General features: G+C 45.9%; 12 protein-coding genes across 12 annotated transcripts; 7 read left to right on the forward strand and 5 right to left on the reverse strand.

The window, feature by feature from the left end:
* V1508DRAFT_377794 (anticodon-binding protein) lies at nucleotides 1-1251 on the reverse strand. Its single transcript, XM_066937617.1, has 3 exons — nucleotides 1166-1251; nucleotides 822-1112; nucleotides 1-768 (listed from the first exon to the last, which is right to left on the reverse strand). The coding sequence occupies exons 1-3, from the start codon at nucleotides 1166-1168 to the stop codon at nucleotides 211-213; spliced, it is 852 nt and encodes a 283-aa protein (XP_066792381.1). The 5' UTR covers nucleotides 1169-1251; the 3' UTR covers nucleotides 1-210.
* A 140-nt stretch (nucleotides 1252-1391) lies between these two features.
* Nucleotides 1392-5586, forward strand: V1508DRAFT_427954 (P-loop containing nucleoside triphosphate hydrolase protein). The gene is made up of 4 exons (XM_066941742.1): nucleotides 1392-1486; nucleotides 1588-2065; nucleotides 2131-2257; nucleotides 2318-5586. Exons 2-4 carry the CDS (start codon nucleotides 1761-1763, stop codon nucleotides 5087-5089), a joined length of 3204 nt encoding a protein of 1067 aa, XP_066792382.1. The 5' UTR covers nucleotides 1392-1486; nucleotides 1588-1760; the 3' UTR covers nucleotides 5090-5586.
* A 389-nt stretch (nucleotides 5587-5975) lies between these two features.
* V1508DRAFT_407058 (uncharacterized protein) lies at nucleotides 5976-6629 on the reverse strand (the record flags this gene model as incomplete). The annotated part of the gene is made up of 1 exon (XM_066938825.1): nucleotides 5976-6629. The coding sequence occupies one exon, from the start codon at nucleotides 6627-6629 to the stop codon at nucleotides 5976-5978; it is 654 nt and encodes a 217-aa protein (XP_066792383.1).
* A 666-nt stretch (nucleotides 6630-7295) lies between these two features.
* V1508DRAFT_407059 (uncharacterized protein) lies at nucleotides 7296-8260 on the forward strand (the record flags this gene model as incomplete). The annotated part of the gene is made up of 5 exons (XM_066938826.1): nucleotides 7296-7572; nucleotides 7628-7713; nucleotides 7748-8042; nucleotides 8077-8112; nucleotides 8157-8260. 5 exons carry the CDS (start codon nucleotides 7296-7298, stop codon nucleotides 8258-8260), a joined length of 798 nt encoding a protein of 265 aa, XP_066792384.1.
* Nucleotides 8261-8575: 315 nt separating this feature from the next.
* Nucleotides 8576-9941, reverse strand: V1508DRAFT_427956 (uncharacterized protein). Its single transcript, XM_066941743.1, has 3 exons — nucleotides 9880-9941; nucleotides 9725-9814; nucleotides 8576-9677 (listed from the first exon to the last, which is right to left on the reverse strand). The coding sequence occupies exon 3, from the start codon at nucleotides 9661-9663 to the stop codon at nucleotides 8680-8682; it is 984 nt and encodes a 327-aa protein (XP_066792385.1). The 5' UTR covers nucleotides 9664-9677; nucleotides 9725-9814; nucleotides 9880-9941; the 3' UTR covers nucleotides 8576-8679.
* A 303-nt stretch (nucleotides 9942-10244) lies between these two features.
* On the forward strand, nucleotides 10245-12879 carry V1508DRAFT_427963 (P-loop containing nucleoside triphosphate hydrolase protein). The gene is made up of 3 exons (XM_066941744.1): nucleotides 10245-10677; nucleotides 10747-10906; nucleotides 10960-12879. Exons 1-3 carry the CDS (start codon nucleotides 10381-10383, stop codon nucleotides 12657-12659), a joined length of 2157 nt encoding a protein of 718 aa, XP_066792386.1. The 5' UTR covers nucleotides 10245-10380; the 3' UTR covers nucleotides 12660-12879.
* Nucleotides 12880-13003: 124 nt separating this feature from the next.
* Nucleotides 13004-15501, forward strand: V1508DRAFT_427967 (uncharacterized protein). The gene is made up of 5 exons (XM_066941745.1): nucleotides 13004-13506; nucleotides 13563-13596; nucleotides 13648-13932; nucleotides 13988-14447; nucleotides 14502-15501. Exons 1-5 carry the CDS (start codon nucleotides 13425-13427, stop codon nucleotides 15273-15275), a joined length of 1635 nt encoding a protein of 544 aa, XP_066792387.1. The 5' UTR covers nucleotides 13004-13424; the 3' UTR covers nucleotides 15276-15501.
* V1508DRAFT_427971 (uncharacterized protein) lies at nucleotides 15332-16720 on the reverse strand. The gene is made up of 5 exons (XM_066941746.1): nucleotides 16558-16720; nucleotides 16241-16494; nucleotides 16036-16192; nucleotides 15826-15985; nucleotides 15332-15775 (listed from the first exon to the last, which is right to left on the reverse strand). Exons 1-5 carry the CDS (start codon nucleotides 16666-16668, stop codon nucleotides 15402-15404), a joined length of 1056 nt encoding a protein of 351 aa, XP_066792388.1. The 5' UTR covers nucleotides 16669-16720; the 3' UTR covers nucleotides 15332-15401.
* A 101-nt stretch (nucleotides 16721-16821) lies between these two features.
* Nucleotides 16822-17997, forward strand: V1508DRAFT_427974 (ribosomal RNA-processing protein 7-domain-containing protein). The gene has a single exon (XM_066941747.1). The coding sequence runs from the start codon at nucleotides 16874-16876 to the stop codon at nucleotides 17888-17890; it is 1017 nt and encodes a 338-aa protein (XP_066792389.1). The 5' UTR covers nucleotides 16822-16873; the 3' UTR covers nucleotides 17891-17997.
* A 58-nt stretch (nucleotides 17998-18055) lies between these two features.
* V1508DRAFT_52509 (uncharacterized protein) lies at nucleotides 18056-20265 on the reverse strand. The gene is made up of 4 exons (XM_066942948.1): nucleotides 19958-20265; nucleotides 19536-19903; nucleotides 18351-19483; nucleotides 18056-18299 (listed from the first exon to the last, which is right to left on the reverse strand). Exons 1-4 carry the CDS (start codon nucleotides 20136-20138, stop codon nucleotides 18221-18223), a joined length of 1761 nt encoding a protein of 586 aa, XP_066792390.1. The 5' UTR covers nucleotides 20139-20265; the 3' UTR covers nucleotides 18056-18220.
* Nucleotides 20266-20420: 155 nt separating this feature from the next.
* V1508DRAFT_427979 (uncharacterized protein) lies at nucleotides 20421-21803 on the forward strand. The gene is made up of 6 exons (XM_066941748.1): nucleotides 20421-20787; nucleotides 20843-20954; nucleotides 21006-21169; nucleotides 21222-21333; nucleotides 21382-21442; nucleotides 21494-21803. Exons 1-6 carry the CDS (start codon nucleotides 20568-20570, stop codon nucleotides 21638-21640), a joined length of 816 nt encoding a protein of 271 aa, XP_066792391.1. The 5' UTR covers nucleotides 20421-20567; the 3' UTR covers nucleotides 21641-21803.
* Nucleotides 21804-22379: 576 nt separating this feature from the next.
* On the forward strand, nucleotides 22380-23807 carry V1508DRAFT_400832 (uncharacterized protein; the record flags this gene model as incomplete). Its single annotated transcript, XM_066938371.1, has 2 exons — nucleotides 22380-23030; nucleotides 23082-23807. 2 exons carry the CDS (start codon nucleotides 22380-22382, stop codon nucleotides 23805-23807), a joined length of 1377 nt encoding a protein of 458 aa, XP_066792392.1.
* Nucleotides 23808-24085: the final 278 nt, after the last annotated feature.

Genomic DNA, 24085 nt, shown 5'->3' on the forward strand with positions numbered 1-24085 from the left:
TTACTCATTTTCCAAGTTTTGAAGCAGTCCTAATCTGGCTTAGCAATTCATCTGATAGAATTCACTAACGACCTCTATGGAACCTAAAAATACTTTAATGTAGTTGGAAATGACATATGGCGTCCTACAAAATATACCATAATCACATGCTTATTCTGTCATTTAATTATGTACCAATTTGATTAAACGCCCCGTGCTAGAACGCTTCTATTACAAATAATCCTTCTTGTTCGCCGTTCTAACGAATCCCCTGTATCTCCATTCCACATCCGCGTCCTTGTTATCCACAGTACCCAGTCTCAACTCATAAAGTCGCATCTCAAACCTGGGACCTACTTCAGCAATCTCGACGCCATCCTTGGTTCTGACATAAACATGGTGTCGTACGCTAATGAAATCGCCTCTGTTGGCAAATGTGATAACTCGCGCGCTATCTTTCTTAGCACCCGGTGGAAACAAGTGTTTCAAGATCTGCACAACTCTATTTCCAAGTGGCGATGTGAAATTGTCGAAAATCAGATGTGGATACGACTCGGAGACGGTACCAGCATTCTGGATGTCGTGTCTTAGGACAACGTTGTGAAGGGAGAAGGAAGCTGTTGGACCATGTGGAAAGTGCGAAATAGTGAGAGCAGTGGGTACGCCTCGGTGCTCGTGAAGCACAATTAAGTCTGTAGTTGATGACGCCTGGCATGCTTTGACAAGCGATGGCAAAACCGCATTGCCACGATTTAGACGTACTGAGGTCGGAAACATAAGACGAATTTCCTACAACAAATAAGTATGTAGTACGACAAGAAGTGATAAAATTACCAGCGTACTTTAGCAAACTGTCCCAATCTTGTACTGGGATCTCGGCTCGTGGTTACGACGACCCGCGGATCTTGTATTCCACTCAACGCGCTGTACTCGTCGTCTATCTCCTCTCGCATACTATCATCATATTTAAAATCCTTCCGCAATTTCTCATCGTCGGCGATCTCTTTCGGTAGCGGCTTTCCAGATGCCAGTGCTGCTCGTACCTGTTGTCGCTTGACCACCAGATTCGCTTCTTTCAAGGCCAATGACTTCTTGTAGAGATACTCCCTCCGTTCGCGAGCCTGCCGTCGTAGCTAATTCACGTTATTATCCTACGCCATGATAATAGTCGAATAGAGGTGCTTACCATTTTGTATGTGAATATGATAATTAAAAGTGAACAGCAACTTGAAATGGCTAAGAGATTTCTTTTCGAAGTTGGGAGGTTCGCTGAAAATTTTGGAAAAAGAATTTTGGTTAATCCCCTGGGGGATTTTGTGATACGCTCGGGACTCTGAAAATAACTTTTTAAAATGCAATTTCGCTAGCTCAACCTTCTTTCGCGTTGCTAGTTTTTGACCAACTTCACATGGTTTAGCTGCCAACAGTCAGATTTTAACTCCATACCAAATAAACTAGGGTAATATAATTACCGAATAATACTGCTGGATGTTTCTTCAGATATTGGGTTTGTTTAAATTTCAACTATTTATTATCAATTCTCGGACTGTGCACTTCTAACCATGCTCTGCAAACGTAACACTGAAAACGTTAACAGATTGAATCTAGGGTTAGGGCATTTTTTTTTTTTTAAAAATCGCGTCCCCTCCGACTTCATCGATACACCCGCCACGGATCTAGGGGGGTTCTGTAAAGCTTCTACAACGAGACCTGAAGCTTTATTAAGTTAGTTTATTGGGCTAGATTATAAGGGGACCATATATTTAGTTCAAAGCGACGAGATGGATGCCTTTACCCATCTTGGTCAGCAATTTGACTCAGCGTCGTATGTCGATACCTCGTCCGTGATCTCGGACATTGCGCCTTATCGCCGTCGTCGTCAACATAACAAGCGACAAGTTGCAAATGACGATTCTGGGGCCAATACGTCTGACTCTGGTGAGGATGACGAGATTGAATCTACGATTGATGGAACCCTCAGTCTTGCTAGTGTGCCAATCGATGATGGTCACTTGAGGCGAGCTACGGATGAAGATGACGAAGGCGAGGACGACGAAGTGAGAGAATTGCCGGATTATGCGTGCGCGTACGTGAATATTATTCTAGACAGATTTGATTATAGTAGGACTAGGCATCTCTAATGCCGGATAGATATTGCGGAATTCATTCGCCTTCCAGTGTTGTACGGTGTGCGCAGTGCGATAAGTGGTTCTGTAACTCACGTGGCAATACCTCCAGTTCTCATATTGTGAATCATATGGTTCGGGCACGACATAAGGTGCGTTTTGGTGTCAATAGGACTACGATCTGAAGATTGATTATTAATATGACCGTTTAGGAAGTGTGTTTACATGCTGAGTCCGATCTCGGCGCCACTACTCTGGAATGTTATAACTGCGGATGCAAGAATGTCTTTCTTCTCGGATTTATTCCCGCCAAGTCTGACACAATCGTCGTCGTTTTATGTCGACAGCCATGTGCGTCTGCCTCATCCAGCAAGGATATGACGTGGGACACTAGCCAGTGGCAACCATTAATCGAAGATCGCTCGTTTCTGTCGTGGTTAATTACTGTTCCTACAGAAGCGGAGCAGGTCAAGGCACGCAACCCGACTGCTGCGCAGATTGCGAAGCTGGAAGAAATTTGGAAAAACAATTCCAATGCAACTATTAACGACTTGGAAAATTCCGCGCCGGATGATGAACCTGTTCCAGTTCTTCTTCGATATGAAGACGCTTATCAGTATCAACGATGCTTTGGTCCTCTTGTGAAAATCGAGGCCGATTATGACAAGAAGCTAAAAGAGTCTCAGAGCCAAGATCAGTTGGTAGTCAAATGGGATATTGGTTTGAACAATAAGCACTTGGCATCGTTTGTGCTGCCAAAGATGGACATGGGAGACGTCAAGCTCGCTGTCGGTGACGAGATGCGACTCAGATATAACGGCGACATAAGATCAAAATGGGAAGGCGTAGGATACGTTATTAAGATTGCGAACAATATTTCTGATGAGATTACATTAGAACTTCGACGAAACGATAAATCCGTTCCATCAGATTGTACCTTGGGATTTTCGGTCGATTATGTCTGGAAAGCGACATCATTTGATCGTATGCAGCTGGCTTTGAAGACTTTTGCGATTAATGAGATGTCTGTGTCTGGATATATTTATCACAAACTTCTTGGGCACGAGGTTGCTCCGGTTATCTTGAAGACTGCCATGCCAAAGCAGTTTGCAGCCCCGAATCTTCCAGACTTGAACGTTTCGCAGGTTCACGCAGTCAAGTCAGTGTTGCAAAAGCATATCTCAATCATCCAAGGACCGCCAGGTACTGGTAAAACAGTTACGTCTGCGACCATTGTCTATCACCTGGCGAAGATGAATCCTGGCCAAGTTCTTGTCACTGCGCCTTCTAACGTCGCTGTTGATCAACTTACCGAAAAGATTCACCGCACCGGTCTTAAAACCGTGAGATTGACAGCGAAGAGCCGAGAAGACATTGAGAGTTCAGTCTCGTTTCTAGCATTACACGAGCAAGTTCGCTTGAACGATACCAACATCGAACTTCAGAAGCTTACACAGCTTAAACAAGAGCTTGGTGAATTGAGTAGCCAAGATGAAAAGAAGTTCAAGAAGTTGACTCGTCAGGCTGAACGGGAAATTTTGACGAATGCGGATGTCATCTGCTGTACTTGCGTGGGAGCTGGTGATCCACGCTTGTCGAAACTCAAGTTCAGAACAGTACTGATTGATGAAAGTACACAAGCCGCTGAGCCAGAGTGCATGATCCCACTTGTCATGGGATGCAAACAGGCAGTACTTGTTGGCGATCACAAGCAATTAGGTCCAGTTATCATGAATAAGAAGGCTGCCAGAGCTGGGCTCCATCAGTCGCTGTTTGAGCGCCTTGTTTTACTTGGATTGGCGCCTATCAGGTTGAACGTCCAGTACCGTATGCATCCGTGCTTGAGTGAATTCCCCAGCAATATGTTTTACGAAGGCAGCTTACAGAACGGTGTAACCACTGACGAACGACTCCGGAAGAATGTAGATTTCCCGTGGCCTATTGCCGATACACCAATGATGTTCTGGTCGAATTTGGGACAAGAAGAAATTTCTGCTTCCGGCACCAGTTACTTGAACCGTACTGAAGCCTCGAATGTCGAAAAACTTGTGACGAGATTCTTCAAGGCTGGAATTCAGCCTAGTCAAATAGGTATCATTACGCCATATGAAGGACAGCGCTCTTACATTGTCTCGTCTATGCAAACGAATGGATCATTACGCAAGGAATTGTACAAGGAAGTCGAAGTTGCCTCGGTTGATGCGTTTCAAGGTCGTGAGAAAGACTATATAATCCTATCGTGCGTTCGTTCCAATGAACACCAGGGCATCGGTTTCTTGAGCGATCCTCGCCGTCTGAACGTCGCGCTGACTCGTGCCAAGTACGGTTTAGTGGTAATTGGCAATCCCAAGGTGTTGTCGAAGCAGCCAATGTGGCATCATTTGCTTATGCACTACAAGGAAAAGGGGTGTCTTGTCGAGGGGCCATTGAACAATCTCCAAGTGAGCATGATTCAGTTCGCCAAGCCACGCATGCCTTACCGAGGTTCACCATCGTCAGCCGGATCGTATTATCAGCCGCAGCGTCAGCTACCGATGTCGATGAGATATGGGGACCTCTCGAGACAACAACAGCCTGAGTTCGATACTGGTAGTGTGCTTGGATACATCCCAGATGATGTGGCGTCGCTGAGTGGTGTGCCTAGCTCGAATTACCAGGCAATCTTTGCGAACGGATTTAATGTGATGAACCATTGGCCATCGCTTCCTGGTTCGTCGTCTGTTCCTGGTCCTCATGGTAGTGTTCCACCCGGAGATATTACCAATGGGAATACAGCTAATGGCAAATTCGGAGCAATCGGTGCTGGTCCCTCTGGTGGGAAGTCTATCGGTTTGAGCCAGAGCGACAGATTAAAGCAATATGTCGAAGATGACAGCGCCTCGGTATATGGAGGCTTAGGATCTGTTTACTCGGCTATTGATGACGACGCTCGCAGTGTTAGCACTGCGTTCGCTAGCCAAATCGGTATCGGACCATATGACTAGACAGGAACATTTTGCTGCAGTGGTATTTTGCAGGAAACAGCTGGCATTGGCGATATTGCCAGTCGTTTTATATTTATTTTTCGCGTCTCCGAATGCGAATGACGGTGCGCCGAATTTAGCTGGTCCATCCCATCTTGGCCCATACGGTCCAGAGTTAAGGTTTTGTGAAGGGGTGATCGATGCTAGCTATATTATTTATTGTGATACTCTCAATATTCACAGAGCGACAAAGTAGCCGGATTCGGCGGAGTTATGCATTATTTAATTCATATATCTGCTTGTGATCGTATACTATCTCAAGAGTTGTATTATTATCATTATTATCACTTCGCTGCTCAATTATAATATTGACAGTTATTGCTAGTCCATATGATACTATTACATTAATTAACTGAATGCCGAGCATATTTCTACTAACTCCGGTGTCTCATAACAGTCGCAGTGAACCATCCAATAGGCCACTGTCAGGTGGAGTTGCTTGCACCACCATGATGGGGGAGCAGACACATATTCTTGACCTCTCTATGCAGCTTGCCTGGTTCTGGGACCTAAATCCTCGATTCCGATCGCAGATTGAAGATCCAATTGCCTTCTGCATCTTTCAGATTACACATCATGCCCTGAGGATCAAATGTCGCCTGGTCTGCGTTCTTCGCCCGATGTAAGGCATCCAAAAGCGCAGTGCGCGCGAAATTTATTTGAGCTGACTATATTAGCTATAACAATAATCGGCAATCCAACACACATTACCCATCGATAGTAGCGACAGGACAAACCGCACATGTTCAACTTGCGCTATACAGTATACATTTGGTGACGCGCAGATTAATTTTCCCAATCAACCGGTCACGTAATTAGGAGTAACTGCCATAAAGTCTTTAGCACGCTACATAGAATATGGCGAGTATTTCCAATAACCACCGTGCCGCAAAACTAGCAGAGGCAACAAGAGCTTCTTAATGACCCACGGCAATTGCGGCCAAGATTTATACTCTGGCGGAGTATGGGATCTCACGAAAGGCAGCGTCATAAGAGGATTTTCGTGTCTCATGACATACTTGTGAATTAACGCCATCATCTCCCTTATTTCTTCACCTGTGAAGACCTTTAAGCGCTCAGGTGCCAAATCTTCGATCTCTTGGTGAAGATGTGCCATTAAATCGCCTTCTGCAGTTTTCAAGATTTGAGCCATTCCCTTCGGATCGAATGCGGTGGGATCTTTCCTCGCCAAAGCGACTTTTTCTAGAAAAGCCAGAAGTGCTTTATGCATGTTTTTATGTTGCTCTAATTCCTTACCGAAGTCGAGTTTGCGCTGCAGATACGGAAACATGATGCGCTCTTCATTATCATGGTGGCTAATCAATGTTGTACACCAAGCCTTGCAGTATCCGAGGAAGTTATTGAGATCATTGCAAGGTGGCTCCTCGAGGAGCTTGAGTGTGTTGTTGAACGCAGTCTCAAATGCATAGTGAAGACGACACATAATAAACTGTGGCTGCTCGTGGGGATCGATTGGAATCGGAACCATTCTGACTGTCATCTTGCTCAAGGAAAGGCCCAAGAGGATCGAAGACGTAGGGGCCCCAGTCAATCCTCCACTACAAGCAAGCCTATTCGCAGCCTCGAGAAAAACAAAACCGGAATTGGTCGAGCATAAATATTCAAACATATCTGCTCATGTTAGTGAGTATCAGCAACAGCTACGACGTCGTTTAAACGACGGTCCTCATTGCCAACTGTCGGACGAAAGACGCGTGGTAGCGTGATTTCCAGACCACTGGTTCGCGTAGTCACCTGTAGGCAACCGATGGAACCGCGCACGATGTCGCAAGTCATCCTTAGACTTCACGTGCCCATCTCACTACAAATATCGTTGTAGATGTCCAAAAGAAATCATCATCGTCTGAGCTGTTGAGGTGGGCCGATGTAGCGTCACAATACCCGCCATCCTTAATGCGTGGGAGTACTCCGCGTTGAACGGAGAAGCTCTGGCGACTAATTGAAACAATACGCAGACGAAGTTTCAGAGCAAGGGGTTTGTACCGTTTGTACTCTACTCTACAGAAGAAAGTCCAATACGATCGGACTTACTGTGACCGTTGCTTCGGCATGTTATCTCGGTCAGTACTGCTATGTAAGGCTTTAGTATCATCATCCATTCTCATCTCTGACAAATCACCGTGACCATTCGAGAAATTGTCACCGCATGGCCGGCAAGCGAGCTATCGGTCGATATGTCCACTTTTATCATTTCGCGGAGCCTGATATGCCGCTCGGCGGAATGATATTGCCTCCGTCTGCGACGGAATCGAATTTTCTCTTTATGCTGGCGATTCTCATCGTTGCATCTGGTCTCTTCAGAGTGACTTCGCGAAACACCGGCAAAGACGTCGCGCCAACAGACGTCGCGCCAACAGACGTCGCGCCAACAGACGATCGTCTCCAGCCTGGCAATTATGACATAAGACCTTATTCTCGCAGAGGTAATGGTTTCCTTATCCGTCTTTGTATGAAGCCGCTAAGCTGAACGTGACATAGACACAATATCCATCACAGACCAACCTTGCATAACCCGTATAATTTCAAGAACAACTACAGGCAGAAATGACGCTTTTCGAAATCAGGTCCGCGCGAGGGATGAGAGGTGCGTAATAACAGGGACCGTTGGACGGGCTTCGAGCCACCCACATCTTCCCTCTCTCCAGTGAAGAGTATTTCGTGCGGAATGGCTTCGCTCGTTGGATTACGAAAAGAGCGGATGAGCACGATACGGGAATTAAGTCATGTCAGAATGGACTGCTTATGCAAAACAGTATCCATGCTCTGTTTGATGACTTTGGTTTCGCTGTAAATCCAGACGATGGTTTTAAAATAACCTGTTTTGACGGAGATCCATTGGGGATAGACGGGAGGATACTTGACCCTATTTGTCGTAATCCAAGCGATAACCGGGGTGTATGAACTCCTACGGCGGCACTTTCGTCAAGCAGTGTTTGCTAATATGAGAGGAGCCGGAGAGCCAAGTTTTTAGACGGATTTCCGACCTGGAACGGATATGATGGGCGAGATCCGCCGGAAGCAGGCAAGCGGATGGAGGCTGAGCTTTTCTCTAGACTCAATGGGGTAAACTTAGACTGGGGAACTCGGCCACAGACTAGGGGGCATGTCTGACAAGCAAGGTTCTGCCGAAGCGTCAAGTCTGACAAGCCTTCATTATTGTTCATTATTTCTACTTCTGGCTCACTTTGGAAAAATGGAAAGAATTGGCATGGTGTAGCATACCTGTGGCGTTTGATTCGCAATGTGATAATCGTATGTGAAGGACGTCAGCTAAAGTAGATTGTGTCGTTGTATCGAAAGCTGACAGCTCTCTCATAAGTGGCAGAATAGCAAGTCAAGGTGATACCACGACGCACTTCAGTCTTACGACTTGAGTGTATCCACAAGGAATCTACGTCTTCAAACAAGTCAGCTCGCAATGTGTGATGGTCGTCAAATCTGACTCTTCAAACGCCATTTTCTTCAATTGTCGATACTGTACATGTATATATCTACAACCTAAAATGAATACCTTCAAAAAAAATCCAACACTATTCGATAGTAATGCTATTTGATATGTCGAGGACTTTGAGAGAAGGCAGCCTCTGCCTTAAGAGAGCAATAAACGAAACCGGTAGCACTTTCGCCGAGAGTCTCGAATCCTCTTTCTCGCTATGTCCTGCTGAGTTCGAGCGCATGTCGGCCATCTTGAGTACCCGGAGATTTGGAAAGAACGATTTCCGTTTGTTGGCATCTACACTCTGCTGGCTGGCAAACTGTTCCACGCTCGAAAACTCTAAGAGGTCATCGTCCCACCAGTCCGTATGAAGTTCCCGCAAATTCGGTAGCGAAATAAAACTAAGAAACGTCATATCCAAGGCGAGCAATAATGGAACTAAGGACACCATATTAATATGTAATATTTCCAGATTCTGGAGTAGCCTCAACGATTTCTCTGTTTGGTACAGCTTTAGGTCGTCTAGGAGCTCATTGAGATCGGGTCCGACAGAGATCTCACGGACGTTATTCATAATATCCCATATTCCACGGAGATATTCATCATGTCCTTCAAGAAGCGGAACAGAAAGATCAAAGTCCGATGATCGCCGTAGAAAAAAACCAACAGGATTTTCACGCTGAAAGACTAAAGCAGTAGATCTCAGGACGAATAATTTATCCCATTTGTGATGCCACTGACTAATCTCATCATCTTTCTCTAACTTTGGCGATGATGTGTGGAGTAGTATGGATCTCAATCTTCCTTGAGATTTCATGATAGACTGGACAAGCACGTTTGGTGTTATCCGTCCATGAGGGAAAGATCGGAAGTCAAGAACACTGTAACATTCTGGGCAGCTTGAAAGAAGTTTAGAAATTGTATTGTTCCATTCTTTTGATACCTCGCGCAGGAACATGATGCTCGGATAGGACACATAATCTGCAACTTGTGAGAACAGCTCCGGTGGTAAGACGCGTAAAGGGTCTAATGTCATCGAGCTCGAGGTGACATGTTTATTATGGTCAGGACTCGGCATAATTACATCGACATCTACCATTCATTAGCATCTTCACACTTCATACGCATCAGTCGCGTACCATTTGTAAGTACAGACGCATTAATACAACACTAAGTCGAAAATTAAGCGGTAAGTAGACAGAGAATATTGTTGGAGCGGATTACCTTCCCTAGCCCGCATGAGACCGATTAAGCAAACGGCCAAATGATCGAGATATTAAACTAAAAAACTCACTATTCCTTTAAGTTCTGACCTTTTGAATTTCAGTACGTTGAATATTTGAAATATCGTATCGACGGGCTAATACCCAACACTACGGTGATTTGCTGGCTTTGAACTAAACTGGGCGCGTTCGCACCGATGGACATCCAACGCGGACATGTCAAATAAGTGCCACTGTCTCTCATCTATTACTTGGAATTAAAGACTCCTCTTATCTATTAATCTTCTATCCTGGCTTTCCACATTCTCACTATATGTAGGAAATGAGACCACCTTGATGTCTTCAATTACCAGTGTAAGTCTATTACAGTCTATTCTGGAGATACTGAAAATGCTCTTTTAAAGTTAAGCTCAATATGTGGAAGTTTGGGGGGGAGGGGAAGGGGGGGGGGAAGAGAATCACTGTTTTGATAGCCGGCATTCCTCGTGGGAGGCTGTCAGCTTCTGTGGCGTTATTTGGGTACGAAAGTTTTTGGCGGCTTTAACGCTTCGGAGTTTTGAACCGGATTTAGAATGGTTTTGGTAGTTTCCGAGCACCGTTTCGCCATCCAGCTGCTGACATTTCTCCGCTATATTACACGATCATTTCTGAGGTTCTCTCATTGTCTGTCGCACAATTCTAATATTCAATTTCGGATACATTATTACCCATCACGCATTACATTTCAGCTATCACATGCATATTTATTGATGGGACGAAAGGGATTCGTTGGATCAAAGCACTTTGATGAAACTGAGCGATTAAAGAAGAGCCAAAATGCCAAAAAGCCCTACACTAATACTTGGTCGGATTATGTCAAGTACTTCGTCGTACGTTTATTGATTCTGGGACTTTATATGCTATTTAAAACGAATTAAAACTAATACGTCTCTGTGTAGCGATTCTTTCCGTACGTCTGGCCATACAATGACCGGAAACTTCAGTTACATATAGTACTCTGCATGGTTATTATTGTAACACAACGAGTCGTGAACATATTAGTGCCTTATCAACTTGGTAAGGTTACAGACCAACTATCGATAGAGAGTGGAAGAAAAGGTGTGATTGATCACAAAACTGTTCGCAGGAACCTATACTAACGTGATTGACAGCGGACATACCATGGGCCCGGATCGCACTGTATCTATGTCTGCGATATATGCAGGGTAGTGGCTCAATCCTTGGATTCATTCAAGGGCAGTTGTGGATGTCCGTTTCACAGTATTCGTACCGGTCACTATCCGTTCTTGGTTTCGAGCATGTATTGGGTCTCGGTCTTGACTTCCACCTGAGCCAGCGGTCGAGTGAAATTGTCTCGACGTTAGACAAGAGTCATGCGATCACTTCTTTTGTAGAGAAAATCACATTCCAGATGATTCCTATGCTTATCGACATGACACTCGCTATTGGATTTTTTGTGGTCACAATGGATAGATATTATGCGATGGTTGTGATCTGCATTGCGACGGCTTATGTCTGGGCTAGCACTAAGCTATCTCAGAAGCGTGTGGAGAACAAACGAAGTCTAGTCCGCAATAGTATTGCAGAGTATGGTATCAAAGTGGATTCGATAACTGCTTATGAGACCATAAAGTACTTCAGCGCGAAGGATTACGAGATGGAGAGATACGCGGACGCTATCGAGGCTACTCAGGCTGCCGAGCTGAAGTATCAATCGAGTCATCATCTCGTGAATCTTGTACAAAACTCGATCTTCACTGTCGGATTACTATTTTCCTGCGTATTTTCGGCATACCAGGTGTCAAAAGGGATTCAAATGGTCGGAACTTTTGTATCGCTTTTGACGTACATGGCTCAGCTGCAGCATCCACTCGACCAGTTCACGAACTTCCTCAGATCGACACAAGATAACCTTATCAGTGCTGAGCGGATGATCAGTGTTCTTGAACAGAAGCCGACGGTAGCGGATAAACCTGAGGCCAAAGAACTGAAAGTGCCACGTGGTGTGATCAATTTTAACAATGTCAGCTTCAGGTACGAGGAGAAGCACAAACCAGCAATTCATAACTTGACTCTCAGTTGCCCTGCTGGTTCGACGGTCGCTTTTGTTGGAGAGAGTGGTGGTGGAAAGTCCACTATTTTCAGATTACTGTTTAGATTTTACGACGTCAACAGCGGATCCATCGTTATCGATGACCAGGACATTCGAGATATCACCCTCAAGAGCCTCGGTGAAAATGTGGGTGTGGTCCCTCAAGAATGCGCGCTCTTTAACGATACTATCATGTTCAACTTGAAATATGCCAAGCGCGATGCCACAGACGAGGATGTCTACGCTGCGGCTCGAGCGGCATCGATACATGACAAGATTTTGAGGTTCCCTGATGGATATAATACAGTCGTCGGCGAGCGTGGTCTCCGACTCTCAGGTGGTGAGAAACAGCGTATCGCGATTGCTAGAGCAATGCTTAAGAATCCTGCCATTTTACTCCTGGATGAGGCCACGGCCATGTTGGATGTTGACTCGGAGCGGCATATCCAGATGGCCCTACATGAACTGAGTAGAAATCGCACAACTTTGGTCATTGCTCATCGTCTATCGACCATCATTTCTGCAGATATAATCGTGGTCATTCATGAAGGTCGTGTTGTTGAACAGGGGTCACACGCCGAATTGTTGACGTTAAAGGGTCGGTACTACTCTATGTGGGAGAAACAGGTATCTCCAACATTTGCGGAAGAAAGTAGCGATGACGAGGTTCAATCGATGAAACTTAATCTCGCCAATCCTAAGAGTAAGGACATGAAGCAGGCGGTATTCATTAATGATCTTAATCTACAGAAAATGTAATCGTAGAAGTTTCTTTGTTGCTTGTAGCGTATGAATATGCATCATGGTATTAGGTGTTAATTGGTTTAATGGCATGATTGGTTAATTGTATTTTGGAGTGGCTTTTGGGTAGAATAGAGCATTCTGCTATTAAATACCATATGGATTGTAGTGGTTTAGCTTCATTCCACGTTTAGGTCGAGAGTATTTAGGTCAAGTATTTCTTTTGTTTTTCCAGCGCAATTGATTGTAAGCGGCTGATCTGGGTTGCCTCGCTAGTGGCCCCTGCATAGCTGTCCAAATGCATGGACGCGACGCCAGCATAATAACCACGGCGATGACGTCAATTCATAGCATGCTGGGAAATTGTAGGAGGAATCTGCACAGCAAATGCATTTGGGACTGATTCGTGTCATTACCTGTGCTCTATGCGGCGGATGATCGACATTGGCCTGGCCGACAACGTATTCCACACGTGAGTTCTCGGTAACTTGGACCGGACAGTCCGTCGACGTGATCACACGGCTAGTGGGCAGAGGATCCTTGGACTCTGCCCCCGTCGCAAACGACATCAATCACAACCTTATTTCCTAAGCATCTTGCTCCCAGATCGTCAATCGCAGTCCAAATACGTCAGATGTTGAGAAAAGTCCCGTCGCTCATTGTCGTCATGGTGTCGTCGACTCGATGCTGTAATTGGGAAATCTATAAGACGTGACCCCGTCCCACATTTTGCAGATCATATTGTCGTGCTGGATCTGATAGGCAATCTACAATAATCCGACCATGAAATTGATATACTTGTTCGCACTCTTCTATGCAGTTATTGGGGTTACCGCGTGGAATCCATTCCATCAGAGTACGCCTGGTAAGTAGTTTATGCAGTGGTCAGTGAGGGATCAGCATGGCTAAGCGCACAACCAGAATACAACACTTGGGACACCAAGCAGATCTCAAAGTAAGCAGCATCTGCGTAATTGGTACTTTCAGCAATTGACTAGCTCATCAGGTGGCTGCACGATAACAAAATCAAATACTCGTCCTCCTCGTCACGAGATGATCTAATTGGCCTTGTTAAGGACAATTGGGAAGCAGTCACCGCATCACCTGGACCATTTGGCAAGTGGAGCGATGACCGACTTGTCAGTTACCTCAACAAGAAAGGTATTGAAGTCTCGGACTCTGCGAAGACTAACCGTGACTGGCTCGTCTCGAAAGCATACAAGGAATGGGAAGACACTGGATATCATACGGAGGAGACATATACTAACGTGAAAGATTGGATCTTTGATTCGTATGTCAACTTTACTGGTCGGTTTGACACAACAGTACTGACGACGGTCCCGTAGGTGGTCCGAATCCGTTTTAAAGAAGTTCTTGGATGAACATCACTTCGGTTCTTCCGCCGCTGCGACTAAGGACGCATTACTTAAGAAGGTCAAGGACAACTATGATTATATCGCCAAATCCGCAAAGTCAAAATCCAATGACGCCAGTGACTGGCTTTTTGATGCCTGGTCTGATTCCGATCTTGCTGACTGGTTAGTCAGCCACGGATATAATGTCCCCAAGAAGCACACTCGAAAGGATCTCATCCGCTTGATCAAAAAGTACTCGTATGAGGCCGCCCAGCGTGCGACGTATGCAAAGGATCGTGCCCAAATTGTATTCAACAACCTTCACGAGAATATCCTGGATGCGACCGGACAGGTTAAGGACTCTGCCTTTGATAGCTGGTCAGAGTCCGACCTCAAGCGTTGGCTTGATGAGCATGGTATTCCCGTTCCTCAGCCATCCAAGAAGGACGAGGTAAGTTTACCAACGATTTATGTCGCCATAAATCAAGTTTCTGACAGTTTGTAGCTCCTTGCGCTGGCGAGAAAAAATAAACATCAACTAAAGAAAGACTGGGAAGCGTACACCAAGCAGGCACACGAGAGTTACAATGCTGCTGCCAAAAAGGCCGCAGAATCGAAGGAATCCATCGAACACTTCTCGAACGAAGCCTTTAAGCAACTTACCAGCACCTGGCCCGATTTCCGTCTCGAGGAGTTCCTGCGGTCCCGCGGTTATATCGTCCCGGAGAAAATGTCCACAGAAGAGCTACGGGGTCTTATCTGGCAGAACCGTAAGGCTCCTGTCACCGTGTACGACAGGTGGTCTTTTTATTCGTGGTCTCTGGAGGACTTGCAGAACTGGTTTAAGGAACATGGCAACGCTGTTGCTGGAACCCGTGACCAGTTGGCTGTTAAAGCTGGTGAATATTTCGATGCACTCAAAAATGAAGGCGGCGACAAATACAATCAGGCACTCACAAAGGTGCGGGAGTGGTATGACTCTGGCAAAGATATGGCTTTCGATAAGTGGAGCGATAGCGATTTGAAAGCGTATCTGGACTCCTACGGTGTTCCAGTGTACCAGGGCACTCCCCGGAACGAGTTGATTGCTGCCGCGCGTCGGCATACTAGTTTGTTCCGTCACGGTGCAAATCCGGAGGGATGGTCCGAGACCTTCGAGAAGGCAAATGAGTATTTGAAGCACGGCTTGTGGTCTGCAGCTAGTGGAACAAAGAAATTGTCGGAAAAAGTTCAGCAGCAGGTTAGCGACAGTCTCAAGAAATTGCGATCTGAGTTATAAGTAGGTCAGAGTCGAACAGTTCTCAGGAAAATGGCACTTGTGCACTTGTGAGTCTATGGCAATAAAAGAGCTTTGTTTGCGAATATCTGAGATAAAGATGGATTGTTGCCCTAAATAAATAGGTGCTTAGTAAAATATGCTTCTAGTTCTATGGCATGGGATAGAGTCCGATACAGTGGCGATACTCTGTAACTCCTTGGCAGTATCCCAGAGGTAAAAATCTAACAAAATCGAGTTAATTTTGGCGTCTGGATGAGCATTCAAAATTTCGGATTTGATCATTTCTACACTCCATATGCTGCATCCACGGAGCTCAATCTCGCGAGGGTCGCCGTTTGGAATAACCTGCAAATTCCGTATATGAGAGGTCAAGGCGTCAGAGTATTGTAGGCACCCAAGATGGTGGAGAATTTGCGGGACTCTATAATCGGCGAACATGCTAATCTGATCAATGTCTCGAAAATAACCGTAGGATTGCTGATTGAAGCATGCCCATATATCTGCCACGGTAGTTTAGTTCACATCCTACCTGCGGATTCTGAAAACATACCGGAAACGAGAATTTGAGCACGTTTATATATTTTGACAGAGCAGCCCTTGTATTCAGCTTCGTCTTTGAAACATGGCAAATTCTCGACAATCAGTTGAACTAATGCCACAGCCGAGCCGTCCGCCTGCTTTACACAATTTATAAAACTGCCTTTAAAATTCTATAGAGATCAGCAATAATTCCTAATTCTCTCTCGAGTGTTGGACATACCTCGGTCAAAATCTTTCCCGCTTCCCTTAAACATGCGATGCGTTCACTCAACAACGGCACACACTCCAATGTATCACTGCGGAATACATATCTTAACAACTCATCCGAACACTTCTGCGTATTATTCCAGAATGTCGGCGTAGTGATCGGTATGCCTGCTTCTAGTTAGACTCGCTTCATCGTACTGCCAAATCAATACTTAACTTCAGCCAAGGCGCGATTAACAAGTGCACACAAACTCCAATATCCTGTCCATCCCTTTCCGTCCCAATTAACCGTAAATCGATTTGACTCGCTCTTTCCGGTGTCCGCAGGATCAACGTCAGACCAAAAGCTAAAATTTAGAAGATCGACTACGAAAATCCAGTCTACTGCACTCGCATCCTTCGTTTTCGGATTGAGGAGATTACTGGACCATGTATCCGTCGAGTACGACTTCTTTCGCATAGAGTTGTATATCTACGCTTTGTTAGCTCTCATTGGAGATAATTAATTAGCTTGCAGTAACAGGATGGAACGTACACTGCTAGCAGCACGCTTGCATGCTTCTTGTGAAATTGTGACGTCGTCGGCATTCTCGTAAATAAACTTCGCAGATTCTAGTACCCCGGTGGAAAGTAAATTACAGGCCATTACAATTAAACGGTAATAAATCGTTGAATGATAATATACGCTGAACTATTCTGTTTCAGCGGAGCTACAAATGTCAAAGTCGCTATCGTATCCCACAAAACCGCTGCTGAGCCGCACCATCATTGCAAAATCATTGCTCATAGAATTTTTTTGAGTTCATCGAACTCCACCCACTTGCCGCAAAGTTTCTTACAATAATCCGCATATGCTGACATTGCACACCTCAAAAATGGTGGAAAAGTCTAAGCCAGGATCGGAAAAGAAAACTAAATCACGTTTTACTTCTAATACTCCGACACAAGTGATTAACGGGTATCAGGTCGTGCCGATCCAACTTCCAGCACCTCTATCTACCATCGGCCGCTCAAGAGACTCTGAAGACGAAGATGATTTTGATCAAAAACCAGTGGTTCATTATCTTTATATTCGCAAGCATGAAACTCCAGGGGATAATTCCCCTTCACGAACGTTGTTCGTAGCAAATTTGCCTATTGATACGACAACTCTGCACATTCACGTTCTCTTTTCCACGATCGCCGACATCGCTCCATCACATATTGAGACAGTCACATTTTTACCCTCGCCAACCGGCTCTTCATTTCAGCTTATTCCATCACTCTCGTCACTAAAAGGACTTCAACAGAACGAGATTTCGCAAATCCGTAGAATCTTACCAACTTGCAGTGCCGCGCACGTCGTCTTCGCGGACATCAAGGCGATGAACAAAGCTCTGGGCTCGCTGAAGTTCCAGCAGGCCACGCCACCCTCATGGTGCCTTTCGGACTCTGTCGAGCAAGAGATTGAGGACGCGAAAGCAATGACCGGATCAGCACGATATAGGGCAATTCACCAGCGAAGGTATATTTCCTCCTCTGCATTACAGGTAACAATCGACAACTTTATGGCCGCATATAATAAAGCTGAGATTCAGCGCGAGCGAGAAGCTAAGCGAGCGAGGTCAATGCCAGATGAAGACGGCTTTGTAACAGTATCCCGAGGCGCAGGACGAACAGGTGTTGGAATCTCGTCTGATGCGTTGAAGCAGGAGGCGAAGAAACGACAGAAGAAGGGCGAATTGAAAGACTTTTATCGGTTTCAGATTCGTGACGAAAAGAAGACGCGGATGAATGAGCTGCTGAAGAATTTCAAGTTGGATCAAGAGAAGATTCGAGAGTTGAAGGCGAAGCGGAAGTTTAAGCCCTTTAGCAACAAACTTGCCTAGGTTACTGGATTTGCAGGAGATGCATTAGAAACAATGTAAAAGTTTGCTCTGAGGTGCATTTATATATAGCTGGCGTTTACGGATAATACAAAGGTTGTCAAAAGTGATACTATACAAGTAAATTGTTGGAGTTCTTACTATAGAATATCTGCATCAGCGCAAAAACGCCCAAAACCGCATTATAATGACTAGCGTCCTATTACTCCCAAAATATATAAATCATTACACCACATCCACACCAACAATAACAATACAGAGAAATCAAGAACAAACGTGTTCCAAACTGGAATAAAACTAAAATATCCAGAGTATCGTACAAACTTCAGCCGACTAGCATCTCCGTCCCAGTGCGATCTCTGGACCTATATATGGACGTGGCGCCAGAGCTCGATTGAATAGATAAATAGCACTAAATAACAGTCAGTAGGTGTTCTACATCATCAACAGTAACGAAACTTACAATGCAGCACCAAAGAAAAGAAGTACTGCCAACACGGCGAGGATAAAAGCGCGGACAACGAATTGCACATATGAATGGAGTCGCCAGTCCACTGTCCACATTCTCTCCAACTTTTCCAGATCTTGTCTAAACATTCTAGCTGTGTCGCTTTCGAACCTTTTTAAATCTTCAGCTTCGACGCTCTCCGGAAACTCATAGCGTACTTTATTATGCAGGCACTCTACTTCTTGTCGAGTCATTCGCATGCTCGCGTTCAAATTTTCAAGTAATTTGAGCACATCGCTAGCTTTTCTTTCCTTTCTTCCCGCAGCATTTATGTACGTAGTCATTCCCGTGAGTGGCCTGGCTTGGTGCCCATTTAATCTATTTGATGAATTCTTGTCGTCCATGTGACTACCACGGAGCACAGATTGTTGTGACACCGGATCCACAGATGACATATTTGGTGGTGAACTCATACATCGTGACAGCTCACGTAATAACTTCCGTGGAGATGGCGACTTGCTCCGCTCAGTCTGTTGCTGAGCTGATCTACGGATAGACGATAAGGTGCGGTTACTGGGTGAAAGTGACTGCGTGCGCTGTTTGCCATTCTCCACCATTGTAGAGGTAATCGACCGAGGGCTCGGGCCACGTAGGTGTTCTGGCGTAATAGATCTGTCGTATGATGACTTCTTCGACAAAGTATCCGACCTGGTCACAAGGAAATTGCGCGCACCTGGACTCCTCAAATCGTCCGGTGGCCGAATCGCCTGGGTAGTGCTAGTCTTAACGGGGTATGCTGCTTCCTTCTTCGCTGATTCGGTAGCATTACCAGACAGCTCATCATCACTATCTCGTGGTCGTGTAAAGTGACGGTGAATAGGCGAAAAGGGAGCGTCAAGAGAGTTTTTGACCAATCGCTCTTCTGGATCCGGCGCCGTCGGTCTCAAATTTGTAAACAACGACGATATATCAGCCGATAAAATACCACTGCGATCAGTAGGGGTTGGAGACTGTGATGGAGAAGTTAACGATTCGCTCTTGGATCTATTCTGCTGCGTTCGAGGCCGCAAAAATGACGGAAGAGCTGTCGCAGCTGATTTGGGCGAGCTCAGAGTAGGTGCTGGATCTGATATCAAACGCGCAATTCTCTACGTCACATTAGCCTCTTTGTTTGCATCTATGGCAGACAGCAAAACTGACCTCAGCGTCGCGTTGTGCCTCTCCTGAAATAATACTTTCGTCGCTACGTTCATCATCATTCTCCTCGACCATGCTAACGTTCTTCTCCTCCACTCCAGCGTCTTCTCCTGGAATCGCAATGAGGCCAGGCGAGTGGCTCGGTGATGATACCGGTGATGAATTAAGAGATCCAAAGAATTCGCTACTGGAAAACTGAAAGCCGGCGACAGGCGGCCGAAACGAATTTATTCCCAGTCCAAAACGAGGGCTCGTATTGAACCGAGAAGTAAATAATTTCTTAGGGGTTGACGACGCAATGGGTAGGGCCGTATTGGGCGATGACAATTGTGCGCCAACTGAAGGTAACGAAGATAGAGAGGTGAATGGACCTTGCACTATTTTCAGTATGCAGCCAGTTACCAGCGGAACCTCCAAAGACTTACCCTGTGCATTGTTTTCCTTTGAATTGATACTATTGGCATTAGCGGCTTTCACAGAATCGGCTTGTGAATAATATTCCTGGCTTGGCTGCCCCGACGGCTCCTCATCTTGCTCGTCGTCCACATTTAAATCCAGGTCGACCATGCTAATTTCTCGCGTCTCAATATTTCCAATTTCTGTCATAATTGCTCCATATATTCTGAAGTCCGACTATATCTGCATAACGATACAATATAGACTATGTCGATCTGTGATAGCTTCACAGGAGGAAGGATGCTGAATTGGCAGGTATTAAATCGGACAGTACGTGGCTCGCGTGTCGCGTTCGAGATGGGGCTCATACTAGATAGCCACCTGACTGGTTTGCAGACTATACCGTTTATAGCATGATGCTGTCGGCAACGCTGCGATTGTATTTGGGACAAGATTGAACTGGGCAACAAAATTAGCGGAGTCGGCATCCCTTCGCCACAACCAGCCACGAATCAAAACAACAATATACCGCCTCAAGTGGCCCAGACACATAGGCTAAGGGTTATTCACAGCAACTCGCATCGACGCGTCTCAATTTAGTTCAGCATCACCGAGAAATTCATACAGTAGCCGACGACGATGGACGAGCACGAAACCTTAGAATCTGTGGCGACAGACATCCTTAATCTATGCGTTGGTAGAAGATCAGGAATTCCGCGCCTTAGTGACGTGGCATCGTTGAAGTCTGCAACTGTTGGTGAAGCATCGATTCGTGAATTGACTCCCAAGGAAGCGCGGATTAATGAGCTATACAACGAACTGAATGAGCTTAATCGACAGATTTTTGAGATTGATCTCAGTGAGTGCTACACACGGTGGAGGAATCATGGGCGCGTTTAGTAACCGATCAACAGAGATTGAAGGCAACGAACGACGCGAGTATGCAGGGTTACCAGTGTCCGACCTAAAATGTAGGTCAGAGATGGCCAAGCAGATGGCAGATATACATTCTACAATTACATATGGGTGTGTGTTAGATTTCATACTGATAGAGAATGAGCAGCTGATGAACTTCAGTGCGATGGCACCTATTTCATTGATCAGGTCACAGGTCCGGCATGTGGACCACGACGATAGTAACGCTGTTGACCGCGACCAGTCAGTGCAGATAATACTGCAGCTCAGCGACGAACTGTCACGATTAAAGGTGCAATTACTTGAACTACAAAAGGAGAACAAGGGTACTCCAACTGACAATTGTATATATTGGCCGGCGCTGACTGAAGTGTGCAGGACGGCATGGGATGAATAGGGCAACCGCCGGGGAGATCGTTGATATTCTGAAAGAACGGCGGACCAGACAGAAAAGTGTCCTGAGCGATGCCGATAACAAGAGAATAGAAGCGTAAGTAGTCCTATTTGTGTCAGACGGGGCTAATGTCCGATCTTCTAGTATTAAGGAATCAATTGCCAACACGGAAGAAAAGATCGAGACGCTAAAACCGGTCGTATTGGTGCGTGGTTCATGAATTTTTTGTGAGTAACTTCTTACTGATACAAAATAGGGTATCATACTTGGAAGTGGACTAGATTGGGCGGCACAGAAGGACCTCCGCGACATTGTGTTGGAGTGTAGCAACAATGACTCAGATGACGAGAGCTCAGATGATGAGTTAGATTTTAATAATCAGGAGGATGACCCTGATGATTGACAAGTGAATGACACAGTGAATGTAATTGATGATAAATATTATCTCGCAGGTCGAAGATAAAACTAGATGAGCGGTTTAGTACCCTTGCGATGGACTCATCCAGCATTCATGCTATGCGGTCATGGGAGATAGAGAGTGATAGAATGGCTATATTTCCAATATATGACGTCCGTTGTCACGTGCCCGGCTACAGTGAGCCAATCATGGACATGGTCACAGACAAGCCTTGTAGTGACTAGCCTGAAGTGGCTTAGCGCAGGATCGTCGGCGGCCATTATCAGAGGGTTAGGGTATGAGCGCTGCGCATTGGCACGAGCCTTCTCGAGGTAGCTAGTAACTTACAGTCACCGCCAGAAGAGAAAGCATCGCGGGCATTTTCGCGGCCGCTATTACTTTCTGGCTCTCCCAGCACTAGCACACTCATCGCGCAATATTACATCAACCGCCTCTATTACTTGTGCTCCCTCTAACTCTTGCATCAGCCTATTTGGCTTTTCGCCGACAAACGTATCAACAGCTTGCCAACAGCTGACGAATCGGGGATTTTTTGTTCCGCCCAGTGAACGTCGCAATCCGAGGGTAACTCCGGCGCGTAGTACGCTCCGCTAGCAATTGTTGACCTCGTCTCATTGCACAATCATCGGGACGCGTGGAAAGCATTGGGTTTGTAATCTGAGTTGCGTGCACTGTGGTCTCTAAAAGTCCGCATGAGTCCCGCAAGGGCTGTCTTTCCCCAGCAATGCGTATCATCCGCGCAGGACTTTTCCTGCTTACGCTATCGTTCTGCATAGTATCAATATGCGCTGCTCATTTGACTTTTAATCTCTTTGCCGACGGTGCCGGCACGACACCGCAAGAGTCGTCGTCGTCTCGGGCAGCTGCGGCAGCTGCTGGAATCTCGCAGTCGACTTCGTCTTCACCTTCTTCAATATCATCCTCGGTCCTCTCACTCTCATACGCGACACTCTCAACCATTTCGGCATCTATCGTCGCGCTATTATACTCGACACAGCTATTTTCATCACAATTAGACGGTATACTTATTAAATTCCCCGGCGCGTCTAAGACACAGTCCGACTCGTGCTGTTCGGCTAGCCGAAATCACATCGCTTCTATTCTCTCGTGCACCTGTCCAGACTCCGCTGACGACGGCGGCGTTGATGCAGTTGCAGACGTGTCAGACGACGGTACAGATGGCAAGAGTGCCTGCTCGATAGGCGACGATTTCATGTCTTGTCGCGTGCCTCCAAAGAAGGGAATAAAGAGTAAGGCTGCCACTGTTGACGAACCGATAACGCCGGAACAGGAGTTATTCAAGGCTTTAGCGGAAGGAGAGTACGCGAACAACCTGTGCGCTTTAGAAGGCTCGGTGGATTGTTCGGTTTACTCGGTATGTTGTGAGACTTAGTTAGAATTATTCAATATGCTGATAGATGACTAGGCATGCTTTCAGCTAGGACTCTGCACTAATCCCACGATCCGCCCTGCACCTACAAGCCCGCATCCAGGTTTACAGTTGTATAAGCCACCAATAGTATTACTTCCTACACCACCACAGTCTACTCATCTTCTTTCATCGCTCCTGGGTCCATCGTCAAAGACCACATTATTGTTGCGCGCATTCGCAAAGAGTATCTATAAATTCAATAATATCTCAGTCATGTCATCAGTCTCGACTGATACTGGCGAGGCAACCCCAAGCAAAAACGGGCGCCCAACTCCGATTAGCACTTTTACGGTTGTGTCGCCGCCGACTGGGACTGCGGGCAGATTGTTGGAGGAGGCGGAGGCGGAGGCGGATGAGCAAGAGGAGGAAGAGGAGGCAAAAGACAAAAGGAGCGTTGAATACATTCTACAACGACGAGGGAAGGAAGAAGTAAAAGACGCGGCAACAAATGAAGAGAAGGCGGACTTTGTGACGTTGCTACCAACTACTATTCCAGCAGAGTCTGTTCCTGAGCTCTTCGAACAGGAGACACAAGCACATTCACCGGCTGAGTCGCGGACGGTCTCGCAGCACCAACCGCAGTGTGCGCGGTCAAACAAGTCGACAGGCATCGCGACGCGTCTTAATGTGCGCGAAGTCCTGGCAGCAAGCAACCGAGGCACATGCTCGTGTTTAGGCCTGGTGATCGCGATGCTTTGCTTTGTCGGAATGGGAATGTGATAACAGTGGCACAAGAGCTTAATGATTTCAGTAATACGCTTGTTACATGACGCAACGACTATTCCAGGATACACAGTACTAGAAGGCAGTTACGCTTACAATTCTGAGACGGATTGCTGGATTTTGATGGTATATAATTTAGTAATTGCCGATGTTCATGTTCGAATATATTTTCAGCACAGTCTGTTTGGGTAACATTTTGGGTAACATTATTTGGGGCTTCGTTGTTTTATCATCATGACTGATTATCGCGGTTGCAGGGTAAAAAAGGGGGGGGG

This window comes from Lipomyces doorenjongii (assembly GCF_038497915.1).
Source record: "Lipomyces doorenjongii strain NRRL Y-27504 unplaced genomic scaffold V1508scaffold_137, whole genome shotgun sequence".
Taxonomy (NCBI): Eukaryota; Fungi; Ascomycota; class Lipomycetes; order Lipomycetales; family Lipomycetaceae; genus Lipomyces; species Lipomyces doorenjongii.